Source organism: Mus caroli, unplaced genomic scaffold, assembly GCF_978045245.1.
Source record: "Mus caroli unplaced genomic scaffold, Mus_caroli_1 scaffold_6, whole genome shotgun sequence".
NCBI lineage: Eukaryota > Metazoa > Chordata > Mammalia > Rodentia > Muridae > Mus > Mus caroli.
Window position 1 is genome coordinate 46,310,112 of NW_028227261.1, and position 17,699 is coordinate 46,327,810.

The following is a 17,699-nucleotide window of genomic DNA, read 5'->3' on the forward strand; positions in this document are numbered from 1 at the left end:
AGCAGTTTTACCCACTGAATCATCTTGCTGGCTCTTGAAGATTAAAAAAAAACTTAAAAAATTTTATTTTATGTATATGCACTGAAGTACCTGATACGTGTACAGTGCCCATAGAGGCCAGAAGAGGGTGTTCGGTCCCTGGAAGTGGAGTTACAGTGATTGTGAGATACCATGTGGTGCTGGGGACTGAACCCAGGCTCTCTGCAAGAGCCACCTGTGTGCTTAGGCTCCAAATCATCTCTCTAGCCCCTATGGATGGCTTCTTAAGTGGAATACTGAAGTTCATCTATAAGAAAACATAACTTGAGAGTAAAGCAATTCAGAACCCCTGTTGAGCAACAGATTTAATACATTGAGCTGAGTGGTTCTTAGCATGCTCTTAAAATGACTTTCCTATTCCAGGATATAATTTTTCACACTCCACTGGGAAAGAAAATATTTGCTATTCTTTGAGATTAGAGAAAAATGAAAAAATTAATTATTATGACATGCTCTACAGCTTTTGATTAGAACGCAGAGAAATCCAGGGAAGTTTTATTTCCCCACAATATTATGAAGGGAAAGATTGTCTTTTAAAAATGGCTTTTTGGCAGGAATGGTTATAATGTAGTCCAGGGCCTCAGCTAGAGTTTCCTGAGGGTAAGCAGGATTAGCTTGTTAAGGAACCTGGAACTTGGGCAAGCACTGCAGGCAAGAGAACAGTCTGTCAAAGCCCTTAGGCATGAAGGACTGGCTGGTTCAGGGAGCTGGAAAGTCATGCTGGGCCACAGGAATGGTGGGAGCTTTTGGACTGCAAGATTATTCTGTTCCTGTTTGCTTGACATATTTATCTTTATTTTGAAACAGTCTCCATATGTGGTCCAAGCTGGCCTGGAGCTCGTGAGGATCATCCAGGCCTAGACTTGAGAGCAGTTGGGCTGGTCTCGATAACAGAGTTCAGGGGGCACCACCTGGAGTGTCCCAGATTATTGTGTTCCTGAAGAAAGAATCCAACAGGCTCGGGGAGATAGTAACAGGCCAAGGAGACAGCTTACTGAAGAAGGAGCCGCAGAGGGGTGGTGCTGGACGGAGCTCAGGTCACGAGTGTGCTGCCAGTGCCTTCCCCAGGAACCAGCAAGCTTCACTGCTGCAGCCCAGGCCCCCACACTGCATCTCTGAATTCAGAGTTGCTCTGTCCTCGCTCCTTTGTGCTTTCTGTGCTCTTGTGTCTGGATTGTTTGTGTTAGACTATTTTTTATCGTCGGTTATTTTGTAGAATGCTCCATATTCTGATTTGCCTGAGCAGTTCCTCAGCTATTTGTGTAATTGCTTCCAGTTGTTTCTTCTAGTGTTTTGTAATTCATAATCCAAATGGAAGCAACATCATTGGCCTGTCTGGCCTTGTGTCTTGTGATTTTAAAAACTGCTTTACAATGCAGACGGCTCAAGGATGAAGGAGAGGGGGGAGGAGGGGAAGGGAGGGCAGGGAAGGGAAGAGGAGAGGAGAGGAGAGGAGAGGAGAGTGTGTATGTGTATTAGCTTTGCATCCTAATCTCATTGGTTGTATTCTAACCTAATGAATGTTTTTGTATCATGTCTTTATTGCTTTGGAGAGAAGATAAATATAGTTCCATAAAAGGGTTATTAAGTGCTTAAGAATGCCTCTCTTAGCAATGCTTTTATTAGTTGCCCTATTAGTAAGGAACTCTTTGATCATGCCCGGTATTTTCCCCCTAAATTATCTGTCTCTGTTTGCAAAAATAAAAGCAGACTGTCTTCAGTATATCAGCAATTACTTCTGAACTTGAATTCCCATCGCTTAGAAATTTGGAGGTTATAGGGTGTCTGGGGCTTCAAGCAGGACAATTGTACAGTCATGTGGAGTCTGCTTGTTTTGATTGTTTTTTTCTCATACAGGTGGGAAATGGAAAATATCTATTATTCTACAAGTATTACATATGTATTACAATCACTCTCCTAGATTTTACTTAGAGTGGCCAATTAACTTCCAGGAGCATTTATTTCCTGGATGTCAGCTCTATGCTTCCTGTAACAGCCTGAGTTCCACCCAGGCTAGTGAGGGGACAGAAGGGACAACGTTGTCTCACCAGGAAATGCTTTTTGAGCACCTAATGTATACCAGACACTGCACTAGAGCATAAAATAAGCCAAGATAGACTTCTCACCCTCCTAGGAATGTCCCAAAGGCTGTACATGCCCCAATCAAGGAACACACAGGAGGCTGGGCATGCAGGGGTGAGAATCCAGACCAGATGGCTAAGGCACTTTGATGAGTGGCTGCAAAACAGAAAAGGAGAATTGACATCTGGGGATTGCACGGAAAGTGTGGTCCCTGCCTCTTGTCCGCATCATGGGGAGAGATTCTTACACCCAATGCTGGTCTGTAGTGAAGGGACATGGAGAGGGATAGACATTGCAGTGGCTTTGTGCACTGAGGATGTGTGTAAAGTTCTGTGTTCAGGTTGGTTTGAATAGATGGCAAACTACTTTCATTTAAAAGCTGCAAGAAGTGATTTCTTCTGTGGCAGATGATGGGCAGAAAGAATGGTCAGTTCTATAAATGTTACTCAATTTTTAGTACCCAGATGACTCTAAAAACATTTGTCTTAACCTTTTATTTATTGAGCGTTTTGTTTTTTCTTTTAGTCCAAGGACAAAATGATGAGAGGCTCTCGAAGAGGATGCGTTAGACTCAGAGTGAGTATTTTTTCATTTTATGAAAACCAATTTCAACAGAAAAGAAATATTTTGATGGAGCCACAGAGTCTATATTTTTAACTTAATTTCCTTACTTAGTTATTGGGCCAGATAACCAAGTCTCAGGGAGGGGACTTGGGTTTCTCCAAGGAACTTCTCAGAAGCATCAGGACCAGGACTAGAACTCAGTTATTTTGGTCTATGGTTTAATCCATGACTTAAAGCATCTCCTGGCTTTCCTTTAAAACTTCAGTTTACAAACAAGGGACAAGGCTAGAATGAAGTGAGCTGTTCTGTTGGTGTCACAGCAGTAATACAAAGGACTCAGAAAAGCACACCAGCTGCTCTGTCTTCTCAGCACTGTTTAATTATTTATAGTAGTATGGAGCAGGAGAAAGTCTGAACCATACACATAACTTAAAAATTGATGGTAGCCCACATTTAAAAAGTAAAAATAAACAGATGAAATGAATGAGCTAATATATCTAAAATATTTTAACATGTAGTCAATGTTAACTTATTAATAAGATATTTTATATAGCACTTGGGTGTAGCAGAGAATAGTTATGCCACTTTGAGCTCCCCCCCACCCCCCAGCGGGTGTTCAAGCCCCTAGATGTTTCGAATGAAAGACAGACAGATACACACACACACACACACACACACACCAGCTAATTTCGATGTGCCTTCATTAGCTCAACGGCTGGACACTTCTAAACCTCCCCGTAACTAGCACACACTCCCCTTCAGTATTCCTGAGTCAACATCTTTTAAAATCTATATTTTATCTCTGCTACCCCAGATCCAACGGTAAGTGGCCCCTAGGATCACTTTCCTGGATTCTTTCTTACATGTTGGCAGGCCTTTAAGTTTCATCCTTCTGCTTCCCTGTCATGACAATTCTCCCCCCCCCCTTTTTAAGATTTATTTATTATTATACATAAGTACATTGTAGCTGACTTCAAGACGCACCATAAGCGGGCGTCAGATCTCATTAGGGGTGGTTGTGAGCCACCATGTAGTTGCTGAAATTTGAACTCAGGACCTTTGGAAAAGCAGTCAGTATTCTTAACCGCTGAGCCATCTCTCCAGCCCTTCCTCTCTCTCTGTCCCTTGCCTGCACAATCCAAAAGTCCAGCCTCTGTCTCCCATTGGGTGTATGGCAATTCTTTAAAGCCAGCTGGGGCAGGGATCCTAATATGGTTAAAGCATTAAAACTATCTCCCAGCACTTGGGAGGCTGAGTCAGGTGGATCTCTCTTAGTTTGAGGCCAGCCTGGTCTCCACTGTGAGCTTCAGGCTAGCCAAGATTCTATAGTGAGGCCCTGGAGAGAGGGGGGCGGTGTGTTTGGAGGTGTTGATTTGCATGGCATTTTTCATTCTGAGTCTTTGAAGTCCAGGCCGGCCTTTGCACTGATTGCACATCTCAAGGGGGTGTGTGCTCAGTATCTTTGTGGCTGGTGGCTGCACTGGTGGACAGTGCAGTCCTGGGCTCTCATGTGCTGCTTAGATGTATGTTCAGTTTCTGCCACTGTTCATTGGGGAAAGCTAAGGAGGAGTGCATGGCTTGGGCACAGCTCCCAGACTCACTTCACTGTATTAATTCCTTTCTCGTCTGGCACCTTTCTCCTTTCCACACTCCATTTGTTTGCTCGCTGCACTCAATACATCATTTTTTTGTTGTGGTGCTTTAAACTGAGGGTAGGGCACACCCTTACTTTTTGAAGATAGGAATATACTTGGTAAACAATGTTACTTTTCTCATTAGTTCTAACAAGAATTGGAAAACAATTCTAAGCTTAGGCAGGCATAATGGGAAGTCTTGCATTGAGGTGGGTATAAGGATGGCTGTTTTGCAGAATGAAAACAAGGCTAACTTGTATCTATGACAGCATAAAGACTTTAAAAAAGCAACTTAGGGGCCAGGCAGTGGTGCTGCACACCTTTAATCCCAGTACCTGGGAAGCAGGGGCATGTGAATCACTGAGTTCCAGGCCAGCCTGGTCTACAGAGTGAGTTCCAGGACAGCCAGGGTCACACAGAAAATAAACAAAATGCAACTTAGGCTGTTTTTTATTTTTTATTTGGTTTTCTTTCTTGTTTTGAGACAGATCTCGCTATTGCAGACTGGTCTTGAATTTGTGGTAATCCTCTGCCTCCGCTTCCAGTGCTTGAGTTATAGCATGAGCAATCAATCACACGTGCCTTCTGCATGTGTATTTTAACGTTGTCCTGTGATTCCTTTTGTCTTGGTTATGTTGCTTTTCTGAGTGCTTGTTATTGATTTCAGTTCCCACTCAGTCTGGTTTTAACTGCTCTTTTGGTTTAAGATAGGCCCAGGGTGAGGCTTTGGCAGGGCGGTGTTGAGACAGCAGGTTAGAGGATTGTATTTGGAGTTAGGCCACTATCTTGTCATTACAGTCAATGGCTTAGTTCTTGGTTTTGGTTTTTAAATATAGTTGAATTGTGAACCCTGTGCATAGCTCTCAAGCTAAGAGATAGACCACTTTGAAACTTTGGTGTGTGCCCCAGTCACATGCCTTCTGTCTTGTGAGTAATCACCCTTTGCATTTCTTTATAATTTTATAGTGTGACGTCCTTAAATTCTATAGTTTTTAAATTGAGAATTTTTTTAGATGCTTTGCTTTATTTCTCAGACTGGTCTCCAATTCTTGAACTTAAATGATCCTTCAGTCTGCCTCTAACGTGCTGGGATTACAATATGCCTACATAGTAATTTTATAGTCTTGTTGTGCTTATTTTAAAGCTCGCTGCCTTTTGTTCACAGTTTGCTCCTTGAAGCATTCTACCCTAAGACCTATGGAATTTGCAGAGGGTGCATTTTACTGGTAGCATTCTGGTCCAGTTTGGCACCTTCCTCTCTCTGTTTCTGCTCTGATTGGTAGAATCAGACTCACATTTGATCCTGTTGACAAGACTGTAGGTGTTGTGTTCTTGGAGCAGGACACACATGTCTAGCTCCTGTTCCTTATTGATAGTAGTGGATGCTAATGCTTAGTGAGTACTCACTGGTTTGGCAAAATGGAGCTAACTAGTCTATAGTTATGTTAATTTTATGATGTTTAATTTTATGAGAGTTTTCTTTCCCTCTATTATCTGTTACCTAACAGTATAGTTCGAGTAGGCAGGATAACTGCTTCATCATTTCCTTTCACTGCCCAATTTTTAAGATAATGGCTTCAGTTCACAATCATTTATATATCCAAAAAAATTGTGCACCATATTAGTAACAGTAGCCAAAGCTAAACAATTCAAGTGTCTATACATAGAAAACTGAAATTGTGTGTGTGTATGTGTGTGTGTGTGTGTGTGCGTGCGTGCGTGCGAGAGCACACACACAAACTCAATAGAATACTGTGATGGGTTACTTTAGTCATCACTTGATGTGTTCTAGAACCACCAGGAAGAAGGGTATCTGGGCATGCCTCTTGGGGATTATTCTGATCAGGTTAATTGAGATAGGAAGACCTACCCACTGTGGGTGGCACCGTTCTCTAAACTGGGATCCTGAACTGTAAATATAAATTAAGAAAGGGAGCTGAAATCCCCTACGGTGCTTTTGTTCCAGGGTGTTTTATTAAAGCAACTGGAAAAGAAACTAAGACAAATACTATTGAGCCTTAAGAAAAGAAAGGAAAATTTCACATATGCTAACATGTATGGATTTTGAGGGTCTTATACTGAGTAAAATAAGCTAGTCACCAAACACAAATATCATTGCAAACTGGAAGTAAAATGGTTTCCAGACTGAGCATGGGGAAATAACAAATTGTTATTTGGTGGGTATGGAATTGTTTGAGTTTAGAAAGGAGATTTCTGGAGATGGATGGTGGTCCTCAATGCTGAACCCTAAAAATGACTAAAATAGTAAATATCAGGTTGATATGTATTTAAAAAAGACTTATTTTATTTATTTTATGTATATGAGTACACTGTAGCTGTACAGATGGTTGTGAGCCTTCATGTGGTTGCTGGGAATTGAATTTTTAGGACTTCTGCTCGCTCTGGTCAACCCCGCTTGCTCAGTCCCTGCTTGCTCCAGCCCAAAGATTTATTTATTATTATATATAAGTACACTGTAGCTGACTTTCGACGTACCAGAAGAGGGTGCTCGGATCTCATTACAGATGGTTGTGAGCCACCATGTGGTTTCTGGGATTTGAATTCATGACCTTCAGAAGAGCAGTCAGTGCTCTTATCCACTGAGCCATCTCACCAGCCCGATATGTTTTGTCATATCTAAAAACACACATTGAATTTTCCACAATTCTACAGGTAGACATCTTAGTTGGATTTTCTGCAAGAGCTACAAGGGTGAAGTCAAGACTGGGGTGGGTTTTATCTGGAAGCTCTAAGAAAGAATCCTTTTCAGGCTGTTAATCATATTTAGTTGCTTGTAGTTAAAACATCTGAAGTCTCTTTGTTACTGCCACTTGTCACCCTTATTCTGCTTTTGGGGCTGTGCCTAACTGCCAGGTCTCCTACTTCTAGGAGCCAACAAAATACACATTGTTCTGTACTGTTGTGAATCCCTGATTCCCATTCTGCTCACAGCTGCAAAAAATACAGTTTGATAAAGGCTCATGCAGAGCAACAATATGAACTAACCAGAGCTCGTGGCTCCAGCTGCATATATAGCAGAGGATGGCCTAGTCAGTCATCAATGGGAGCAGAGGCCCTTGGTCTTGCAAAGATTCTATTTCCCAATACAGGGGAATGCCAGAGCCAGAAAGCGGGAATGTGTGGGTTGGGGAGGGGGGGTATAGGGGATTTTTGGAGAGGAAATTAGGAAAGGGGATAGCATTTGAAATGTAAATGAAGAAAACATCTAATTAAAAAGAAAGAAAGAAAAAGGCTCATGCAGTTAGGTTAGGTTAGGTTAGGTAATCTTTCTGCTTTTATTAACCAAGGCACTGACATGCTCTCATCACATCCCGTTTGCATCGATAGTCCCAGGAGAAGAGATTGTCCAAGAACAAGTGTCATTCTAAGAATCCTGCCTGCTGCCTAACGGGTCAGAGAAGGACCTACAGAAACCTGCATTTAAGTCTCATTTTACCCTCTGAGTGAGTGACTGAGGGAATCTGTACGCTTGGGGTTGAGTTTTCTTGAAGTCGGGATCCTAATGCCTTTCTAGCAGAATTCTGTGAGCATTGGACACTTGGTGCATCATGAAGGGTAATGCAAAGTGTATTTATGATAAGGCTGGGATGCAGTTCACTTGGTAGTGCACATGCTTCCTAGCATGCACAAGGGTTGGATCCTCAGAGCTGTGTAAAACCAGATGTGGCTGGTGAATTCCTCTAATGCCAGCACTAAGGAGACAGAGGCAGGTTGAACACAAGTTCAAGGTCATCTCCTGTGACTTGAAGTTTAGGGTTTGTATTGCTTTGATGAAATACCATGATCAAAAAGCAAGTTGGGGAGGAAAGGGTTTATTTGGCTTATACTTCCACATTGCTGTTCATCATTGAAGGAAGTCAGGGCAGGAACCTGGAGGCAGGAGCTGATGCACAAGAGAATGGAAGGGTGCTGCTTACTGGCTTGCTACCCATGGCTTGCTCAGCCTGCTTTCTTAAAGAACCCAGGAGCACCAGCTAGGGGTGGTGGCACCACCCACAATGGGCAGGACTCTCTCCCATCAATCACTAGTTAAGAATATGCCCTACAGCCAGATCTTGTGAAGGCATTTTCTCCAAGGTTTCCTCTTCTCAGATAACTATTGTGTATGTCAAGTTGACATATAGATCTAGCCTGCACAAGATCCTGCCACAGAAAAGAAGAGTGGGGAGGGGGAAGAGAAAGATTGTCCTTTGGGCTTCCTGTGTGAGAAACATCTGGGCAGTTGTCGATTGCCAGGAGCCCCCTTCTACACAACCTTATTTTAGAGAAAGATCCTAGGATCTTTAGTTTTGAACAGACCCTCTGGTTGATTATGTTATGCAGACAAGTTGGGATCACTGTAGACGGATTTCAGGAGCCCACATGTTACTGCCTGAGACGCTTCGCAGATCTAGTTTCTTGACCTTTTAAGGTGTCAGGATTATCATTTTTTTTTTTTTTCTGGAGTTAGGGATGAGTTCCGTGCTTGGTAATGCTCAGAAAGCACCACTTCCAAGCCCCATCTCCAGGCACTGAATTGACTTAGTAATGTATCAAGGTCACACATTCATGGTGAATCTGTCACCAAATTATGTGCCACTAGATGGCGCACTTGCCCTGAAGAAGTAGTGATGGTTGCTGCTTGGATCTGATCTTCCATTTCATCCCCATGGTTTTATTTTTAGGTTTTGGCCTTTGGAGATAGGGTTTCTCTGTGTAACCCTGGCTTTCCCGAAACTCTCTTTCCCTGTGAACCAGGATGGCCTTGAACTCACAGAGATCTGCCTGCCTATTCCTCCTAAGTGCTGGGATTAAAGGTGTGTGCCACCACTGCCCAGCCCCATGTTTCATCTGAAAGCACAATATTAACATTTTTAGGAAATATCTGCAAAATGGATAAGTAAAAGCATTAGAGAGAGTGAGAGGTAGTGATCACAACATGGTGTCTGTGGAATGAAGGTTAAGAATGAATTCTGCCTTTCACTAGCCCTATGAAATGAGCCAACACTTTCCATTCATTCCTGAGCTCTTAAAAAGAAGAAGAAGAAAAGCTAGACCAGATGGGGTATCATACTGTTCACTCACAGAATTGTCAGCATCAAATTTGTTAATGTATTTGAAAAGTGGTAGAGATTGAACCTACTGCTTTAGAGATCCCAAACCAGCAATTCACCACTGAGGGGCGTTCCCACACCACTGAGGGGCGTTCCCACACCACTGAGGGGCGTTCCCACACCACTGAGGGGCGTTCCCACACCACTGAGGGGCGTTCCCACACCACTGAGGGGCGTTTCCACACCACTGAGGGGCGTTCCCACACCACTGAGGGGCGTTCCCACACCACTGAGGGGCGTTCCCACACCACTGAGGGGCGTTCCCACACCACTGAGGGGCGTTCCCACACCACTGAGGGGCGTTCCCACACCACTGAGGGGCGTTCCCACACCACTGAGGGGCGTTCCCACACCACTGAGGGGCGTTCCCACACCACTGAGGGGCGTTCCCACACCACTGAGGGGCGTTCCCACACCACTGAGGGGCGTTCCCACACCACTGAGGGGCGTTCCCACACCACTGAGGGGCATTTCCAGCTCCCTTTAGTTTTTACAGACCAGGGTTTACTGATGCCTGCGCTGGCCTTGAACCGTGTGGTTCTCTGCCTCAGCCTCTCGAGTAGCTGAGATCATAGGCTTGGGCTGCCAGGCCTGCCTATAATAAGCACTATTGGTGCAGACGAATCTTGGACTCTGACATTCTGAGAGGCTTAGGAATCCACAGAGAGATGGATTATAAGTCTTATGTACTTAATAGTGAAGCAGTGTGCGAGTTCTTTCTTTTTTGTATGTGTATGTGATTTGCATACATGTTCTCCCGTGTGCAGCGCTTTCTATGTTATTAATAAGGCAGGCCTGTTCAGGTGAACTCTCAGCTTGCCATGCTAGCCAGTTTGCTCCAGGGCTCCTGTCTCTGCCTTCAGATGCTGGCTTTCTAGGCAGAAGAGCGTTCATGTGAGTTCAGGGGATCCAAACTCTGGTCTTGGCAAAAGATCTCACAGTGCACACTTTAACTCCTAGGCAGTCTCCTAAACCTCACGTCCTCATTAAATCAGCAGCAAGAGAGGTGCCTGCATTTGCTGCTGCTTCAGTGTTAAACCCTGCAGGTCCTAGAATATCAAATGAAGAAGAAGCAAGAGATAAATGGCTTGGTCAAAAAATTTGTGTTTGCGTATGTTTCTGTAAACTACACAAGTGGTCCCGGCACGTGGTCATATAAGAGCAAGGAACAAAGAAAAAAGATAGGATAGGCGCTGGACAGTAGGAGAATTAAAGTTAATCCTATTTGCACATAGCATGATTATGTGCGTACAATCCACGAGAACCTACAGAAGCATTGGAGGGATGGCTCAGTGGGTAACAATGTTCGCTGCCCAATCAGATGACCTGAATTCACTTGCCAACTCCCACAAGTTGTCCTCTGACCTCTGCATGTGTGCCATGACACATATGTGCCAACAAATAAAATAATGTGAAAACATTGCATAAACTTTATAACTAGCCTTGAACAAAAATTTTGGATATTGAGGTTACTGGAGAGATAGATCAGTGGTTAAGAGTATATACTGTTCTTTCTGAGGATTGGAGATCAATTCCAGCAACCATTTCAGGTGACCCATAACTGCCTATAATCCAGCTCCAGGGTATTTAATACCTTCTGCTGGCATCTGTGGGCACCTTTTCATATATAGCATACACGCACAGATGCACACATAGATGTAAATATAAATACATCTCAGGAGGCAGAGCCAAGTGCATCTCTGAATTTGAGGACAGTCTGGTCTTCTAAGGGAGTTCCAGATCAAATCATTTGTGTGTCTGTATATGTGTGTATGTATGTGTATGAGTGTGTGTATGTGTGTGTGTGTATATATGTATATATGTATATATATGTATATATGTATATATGTATATATGTATGTATATATGTATATATACACACACACACATACACACACACACATATATATATATATATGCACATATATATAGTAAGACCCTGTCTCAAAAACAACAGCAAATTGGATATGAGAACAATGTGCAAAAGCTAGTAACATTCTTTAATAATTCCTGTAGTCAACTAGGAAAAGAGTTAAAAGAACTATATTTGTAATAATAGGTGGGCATGTTTAAAGGACTTGTATATATGAGTGCACAGTTAAGTTCCACTGTTGTTTCTGTAGCCAGGGACATTGTGTGCTTAGTGTAAAGTGGGAATACCTGTGTTGTGTGTGCTTAGCAGCAACCATGTTCCTTTTAGGAGGTGGGTGAGCAATTTATGCTCTGGAGTGGTCATCATTCCTTTATGGCCTTTGGAATCAGTTTACCAACCTACTCCTCTCTCTCTCTCTCTCTCTCTCTCTCTCTCTCTCTCTCTGCAAACAAAACACATAAAACAACACCTTGTATCTTGTTTTGTTTTGTTTTGCTTTTTTTCTCCCAAATCATTAAAGCAAAACTGATTCTATCTTAGGTTTTTGCATCATTATTCATGTTTAAAGTCTTTCTGTGTGTATAGAAAAAAGAGAAAAAGAAAACCAAGAAATCCATCCACTTGGAGAAGACTCTGAAGCTGTAGCTACTGTCTGCAGCCTGAAGAAGTATGCACTGATGAGCACGCCTCAGAGAAGGCCAGCAGTGGTGCACGCCTTTAATCCTAGCACTCAGGAGGCAGAAGCAGGCGGATCTCTGAGTTCGAGGCCAGCCAATCTATAAAGTGAGTTCCAGGACAGACAGGGCTACACAGATAAACCGTCTTGAAAAAACAAAAGAAAACAAAACCCAAGACATAACAAAAAAGAAAACCTCAGAGAAAAAGAGGCCATAGAAGATAAATATGTTGGGGTCATGAGCCTTAAAAGCATCACAATAAAAGGTTGATATTTTGGTGGGTTAGAACAACAGTTTTCGCTGGGCGTGGTGGCGCACGCCTTTAATCCCAGCACTCGCGGATTTCTGAGTTTGAGGCCAGCCTGGTCTACAAAGTGAGCTCCAGGACAGCCAGAGCTATAAAGAGAAACCCTGTCTCGGAAAAAAACAAAAAAAACAAAAAAAAAAAAACCAAAAAAACAGTTTTCTTGATATTATTTTCTATATGAGTTGCCAAGAGAAGCTTTGCTCCAGAATGCCCCCCCGCCCCCACCCCAATATCAGAGCAAACCCAGAAGGGGAGAGGAAGGGTAGCAGAGAGAACAACTGGGGATGTGTGGATGTGGGAAGGGTCTTGCAACAACCGGTAGCCCTCAAGCAGTTCAGGTACAGAAGTCACTGAGGGAAGTTAGCGCCTTGGGGCTCGGCTGTGGTGCAGTGTGGCCATCTCTGAAACCTGGCCAGTCGTGACAGTGAAAGTAGAAGTCCTTCGTTATTGTACCAGAACAACAGGAATAATTCAGGATTGTTGTGGGCGAACAGGTCATAAAGTCACCTTCTGTGAGATGAAGAAGAGCTGGCGATGTGCTTCTTATACTCAAGGAATGGAAGGCTGAGATGAGTTACAGGTCAGAGGTTTGGATGATCACAGAATCCTGCCGGGAAAGGAATTAGAGAAAGTCTAATTGCTGGAGTGGATGCAGACTCGAAGAGAGTCCTGGCTGTTGTTGAAGAGACTTGCACATGTGCACAAGCAGCTGGGGCTGGTGAAGAGGAGAGAAAAGGTGATAGGGAATGGAGTAAGATGGGTGAAAACCTTTGCCCAGAAAACCATGAGCATTGTTGTAGTGAAGCTGTCAATCAGTGTGAGTGCACTCGCTCATGCATGGAACTTGCTGAGTCCACCTAACACTTGTAAGGGTCTAGAATACCACCCCTGATTCAGGTTTTCTCAGACAGTTCCGTAGACCTCAGAAGATAAGTTCCATGCTTTCCCCTACCCTCCTGTACATGGCCAGCTTGACTATGGTGGAGGTGTGATTTAGAACATAAAAAGGCCAAGAAAAGTAAGAGGACCTATTTTCCCTAATACTGAAATGTAAAAGCTTCTAGAGGCTTCCAGAAAACAGTGCAGGAAAAATATTTCCTTGGTCTTAGGACTGAGAAACACTTCTTGAAGGACACACAGGAAGTACAACTATAAAGTATAAACTGAAGACATTGTAGGGAAGGAATTAAAGTTAAGAACTGTTCCTCAGAAGACAGAAGATGTAAAGGGCAGGGGACAGATACTGTAGACAATAGAAAGAAAACTGAGAATAGAAAAAGATGGTTTGTTTCTTGCGTATCAACATCACTGATGTATCAACAACACTGTGTGTTGTCATTGCACAGAGGATATGCAAATAGCAATAAACATTAAAAGATACCCCATCAGTTACCAGAGAAATGGAAACTAAAACCCCTGTCAGATTTTCAGTGGTCACTGCTGCGTGATTTTAGATGTTCTCGTGAAGTGGGAGTGAGGCCAGCACAGCTGCTCTTAGAACCCTCGACAGTCTGCAGACCACCAGGCTCATACCTCTGATCTAGTAACTCCACCCCAAGGTTTGAGTCTACTAAGCATAAGAAAAGATCAACAGTGTCCAAACCAACATTATCCTGGTGTAAACTGGCAGTATAAATATCCACAGTGAAATTGATGTTTTGAATAGCCAAATAGAAGCATAACTGTAAAAACAAACAAAAACCCTCAACAAACTGCTACCTGCAACGTAGGTTAGTTTACAAACATTTTGTGTGAAAGCAGATTAAGATTCTTGAGTCCATTTGTATAAAACTCAAGACAGAAGGACTTAATAATGTTGAAGAACAGTGTTTATCTCACTGTGTAGAATGGCGATCTGCTTGCAACATCTGTCATCCATCTTGTCTGGCTACAACATCTGCCACCCTGGGGAAGCCCTGGTTGATTGGCCTGTCTGCTCCTTTCCTCCTTTACTGCATCCCTCCCCAAGCTGAGCCCTTGATGACCTTGTCTGGTAGAGGACTGTCCTTTGGTCAAGGTGTATGGGTAACTGCCCTCCCCTGCTGCAGCTTCTACATAAATTCCTTTAGGATAGAGGTGGGTAAAACATTAGGAAGAGTTGCTCTTCACTGACCTTGTACACAGGATTCCTGCATATTCCATTTCAAAGTAGTGTTTTCCAAGTGAGTGAGTGTAAAGTGCTCAGCTCAATGCCCCACTCATTGCACATGTTCATTGATAGCAGTAGCTGCTTTTCTTCTCAGTGGCCAGACAGCATTGTCCTCTGCCACGATGCTTCTAACTTCCTCAGTGACTAAAGGTCTGTATCTGTGCCATCCATTTGCATACCCACCAGCTCTCCCGGCCTACAGAACCTATGAATTACCACTGTAGTTTTTTTTTTTTCTGGCGTTGGAGACCGGACGCAGGGTCTTATTGGTGTTAAGCATTGCTTTGCCAAAGAGCTATACTTTTGGCTCCAGTTATTTCTAAATTTTGCTTAATTTTAATAATTAAATGTAAGTGGTCACATAAAACTGAACGGCTACAGTATTGAACAATGTACAGCTAGGATATTTTCATGGAAAATTAAGATTTTTTTTTTTTAACAAAAAAAAAATGGAGAGGTTGGAGTGTTGGAGGCATGTCCTTGTGTATATTGAAGGACACTCCCATAGTGGCAGATTCTGCCTGGAGCAGGAGACTGCTAGCTAGGTTCCAAAGCCTACAGGGAAGTGGAGTGGACCACAAAGGAATGCTTTCTTCCATATTAGATCAGCAAAAGTTCTTGGGGGGAGACCTCTCTGAAGAGCAGCTGAGGCACAAAGACCGGTAAGGAGGAGTAGGTGACAGCTGTACATGCTGCTGGAGTTCTGTCCAAAGACGACTGAAGAGTGGCCATGGGGTGCAGTGAGGTGGGAGACATGGATGCAGGGATGGAGAGGGGTGCTGCTCTCGGGGACAGGACGGGAGCTAGAGGGAGATGAGTTGGGGGTGGGGTTTGTTTAGGAAGTGATGGAGTCCTGGGTTGGAAAAATGATTTGAAAATGTGAGACTGCTTGCTGTTTTGTTTTGTTTTGGTGTGTGGAAGAAGCATTGAGACTGAGTACATATAGGGTCTCTCTGTAGAGGAGGGGTGAGTACATACAGTCTCTCTGTAGGAGAGGGGGTGATACATATAGGGTCTCTGTAGGGGAGAGGTGAGTACATATAGTCTCTGTAGGGGAGGGGGTGATAAATATAGGGTCTCTCTGTAGGGGAGGGGTGAGTATATATAGTCTCTCTGTAGGGAAGGGGGTGATGCATACAGGGTCTCTCTGTAGGGGAGGAGTTGAGTACATATAGGGTCTCTCTGTAGAGAGTGTATGGTAGGAGTGCAACAGGAGGAGGTTAGCGGAACCAAATTTGAGCAGTCTTGAATAGCCGGGCAGTGGTGGCACACGCCTTTAATCCCAGCACTTGGGAGGCAGAGGCAGGCAAATCTCTGAGTTCAAGGCCAGCCTGGTCTACAGAGTGAGTTCCAGGACAGCCAGGGCTACACAGAGAAACCCTGTCTCAAAAAAAAAAAAAAAAAAAAAAGTAATGTTGACTTTATTAGTTTATGGAGAGCCAAAGAAGTTTTTAAAAGTCTGTCTCTTAGAGTCTGTGCTTTAGAAACTACTACTCTGGCAACAAGAAAGACTGGTTTTGAAGGTGACTGGACTGAAGACAGATTGCATTTAGTGAAGCAAGAAATTGGTGGAGGCTTCCATTATGCCAGGAGGTGTGGAGATGGTGAACTTAGGATACCAGCTCTGGGCAGGAGACAGCTCCATGGAAGTTTGCCTAGCAGGTGTGAGGCCCTGGCTCCAATCCCCAGCACCAAAGGAGAAAGAAGCAAAGGTGATCGTTCCAAATGAGCAAGTGTGGAGCACAGTGAGGGGATGAGGGGCATCTGGGTAGCCCTTGTGATACCTGTCTTGGGTGATTAGATGATGGACAAACTTGGATTAAGAAACACAGAAGAGGGGCTGGTGAGATGGCTCAGTGGGTAAGAGCACCCGACTGCTCTTCCGAAGGTCCAGAGTTCAAATCCCAGCAACCACATGGTGGCTCACAACCATCCGTAACGAGATCTGGCGCCCTCTTCCGGAGTGTCTGAAGACAGCTACAGTGTACTTACATATAATAAATAAATAAATCTTTAAAAAAAAAAAAGAAACACAGAAGAGGGCTGGAGAGATGGCTCAGTGGATAAGAGCACTGGCTACTCTTCCAGAGGACCCGGGTTCAATTCCCAGCACCCACATGGCAGCTCACAGCTGTCTGAAACTCCAGTTATTAGGGATAACCCTAAAGAAACCAAGAACCCCTCAGAAGTAGGTTAATGCAGTACAGCTTGGTTGAGTTACAATTTCCGTACTGGGCCTGGGAATGTAGTTGAGTAGAGGACTTGTCTAGCTTGTGTGAAGCCCTGCCTGCATCCCCAGCATCGTATGAAACTGGGAATGATGATGCATATAATTTATCTCATTACTCGAGCTGGAGGCACGAAGATCAGGAATTCAGCGTCATCTTTGGCTACTTAGAATTAGGTCAACCTGAGCTATATGAGAACCTGTATTAAAAGAGAAGAAAATTCACATACTGTACAGTATATTGATTTAACTGTGTGGTTAATGCTTTGGTATATTCATAGGCTAGTGCAACCAGCACAATAGGATGGTCAATTTTAGAATGTTTTCATCACTAAGAAGAAATAAATGCCAGCCAGGCATAGTGGTATGTGCCTGTGATTCCAGTGGGAGACCGAGACACAAGAATTACTTGAGCCCAGGAGTTTGAGTCCTTCTGGGCAAGACTGTAACCAAAACAGCCTCCCTGCCCCTACTTACTAGCATTTAGTCCCTATCCACCCTACCCTCAAGGGAATGCTAGACTTCTTTCCATCTGTGTGTTTGTCCGTGTGGTTATTTCCTTAGTGACAAGCTTCTTTGATACTGTTTCCAAGGTTCCTCCAGGTAGAGAGCACTCTTGGTAGTGTGCTGCACTCTTTTCTTTATCTGTTCTGGAACTGAAGGGCCTTAAAGGCAAGGGCCACGGTTACATGTCTCTAAGCTACATCAAGCAACATGCTTGTCTTTGGTTATTGAGTGTTTGGACCCAGGGGATGTTTGATTTATCAGAATTTCATGAGGTTAGCCTAGCTAATCACAAAGTGAAGTTAACCAGAATGACTGCTCTGGTGGGCGTGAGGGTCGTCTGTGCCACACAAGTGACTGCCAGTTCTGATCCAGCTGTGAGCTTCCTGTTGGGACTAGACTAAGTCTGTAGACATTTCCTTATTTAAGAATGGTGACAAGATTTCTTATCCATTCTGAAGTGGAAGGATAAGTAAGTCAGGTGTAGGAACTTAGATGGAGGTGAGGTTTATCTGTATGGTCTCTGGGA

The 17,699-nt window shown here is 43.6% G+C and overlaps 1 protein-coding gene across 4 annotated transcripts in view; it reads left to right on the plus strand.

Moving 5' to 3' along the window:
• Osbpl9 (oxysterol binding protein like 9) overlaps window positions 1-17,699 on the plus strand; it is a 142,837-nt gene that overhangs the window by 26,991 nt on the left and 98,147 nt on the right. For all 4 annotated transcript variants that reach the window (XM_029476196.2, XM_021159244.2, XM_021159245.2 and 1 more), the window contains exon 2: window positions 2,647-2,697. In XM_029476196.2, the coding sequence (XP_029332056.2) occupies window positions 2,647-2,697 (51 nt within the window). The remainder of the gene's footprint in view (window positions 1-2,646; window positions 2,698-17,699) is intronic.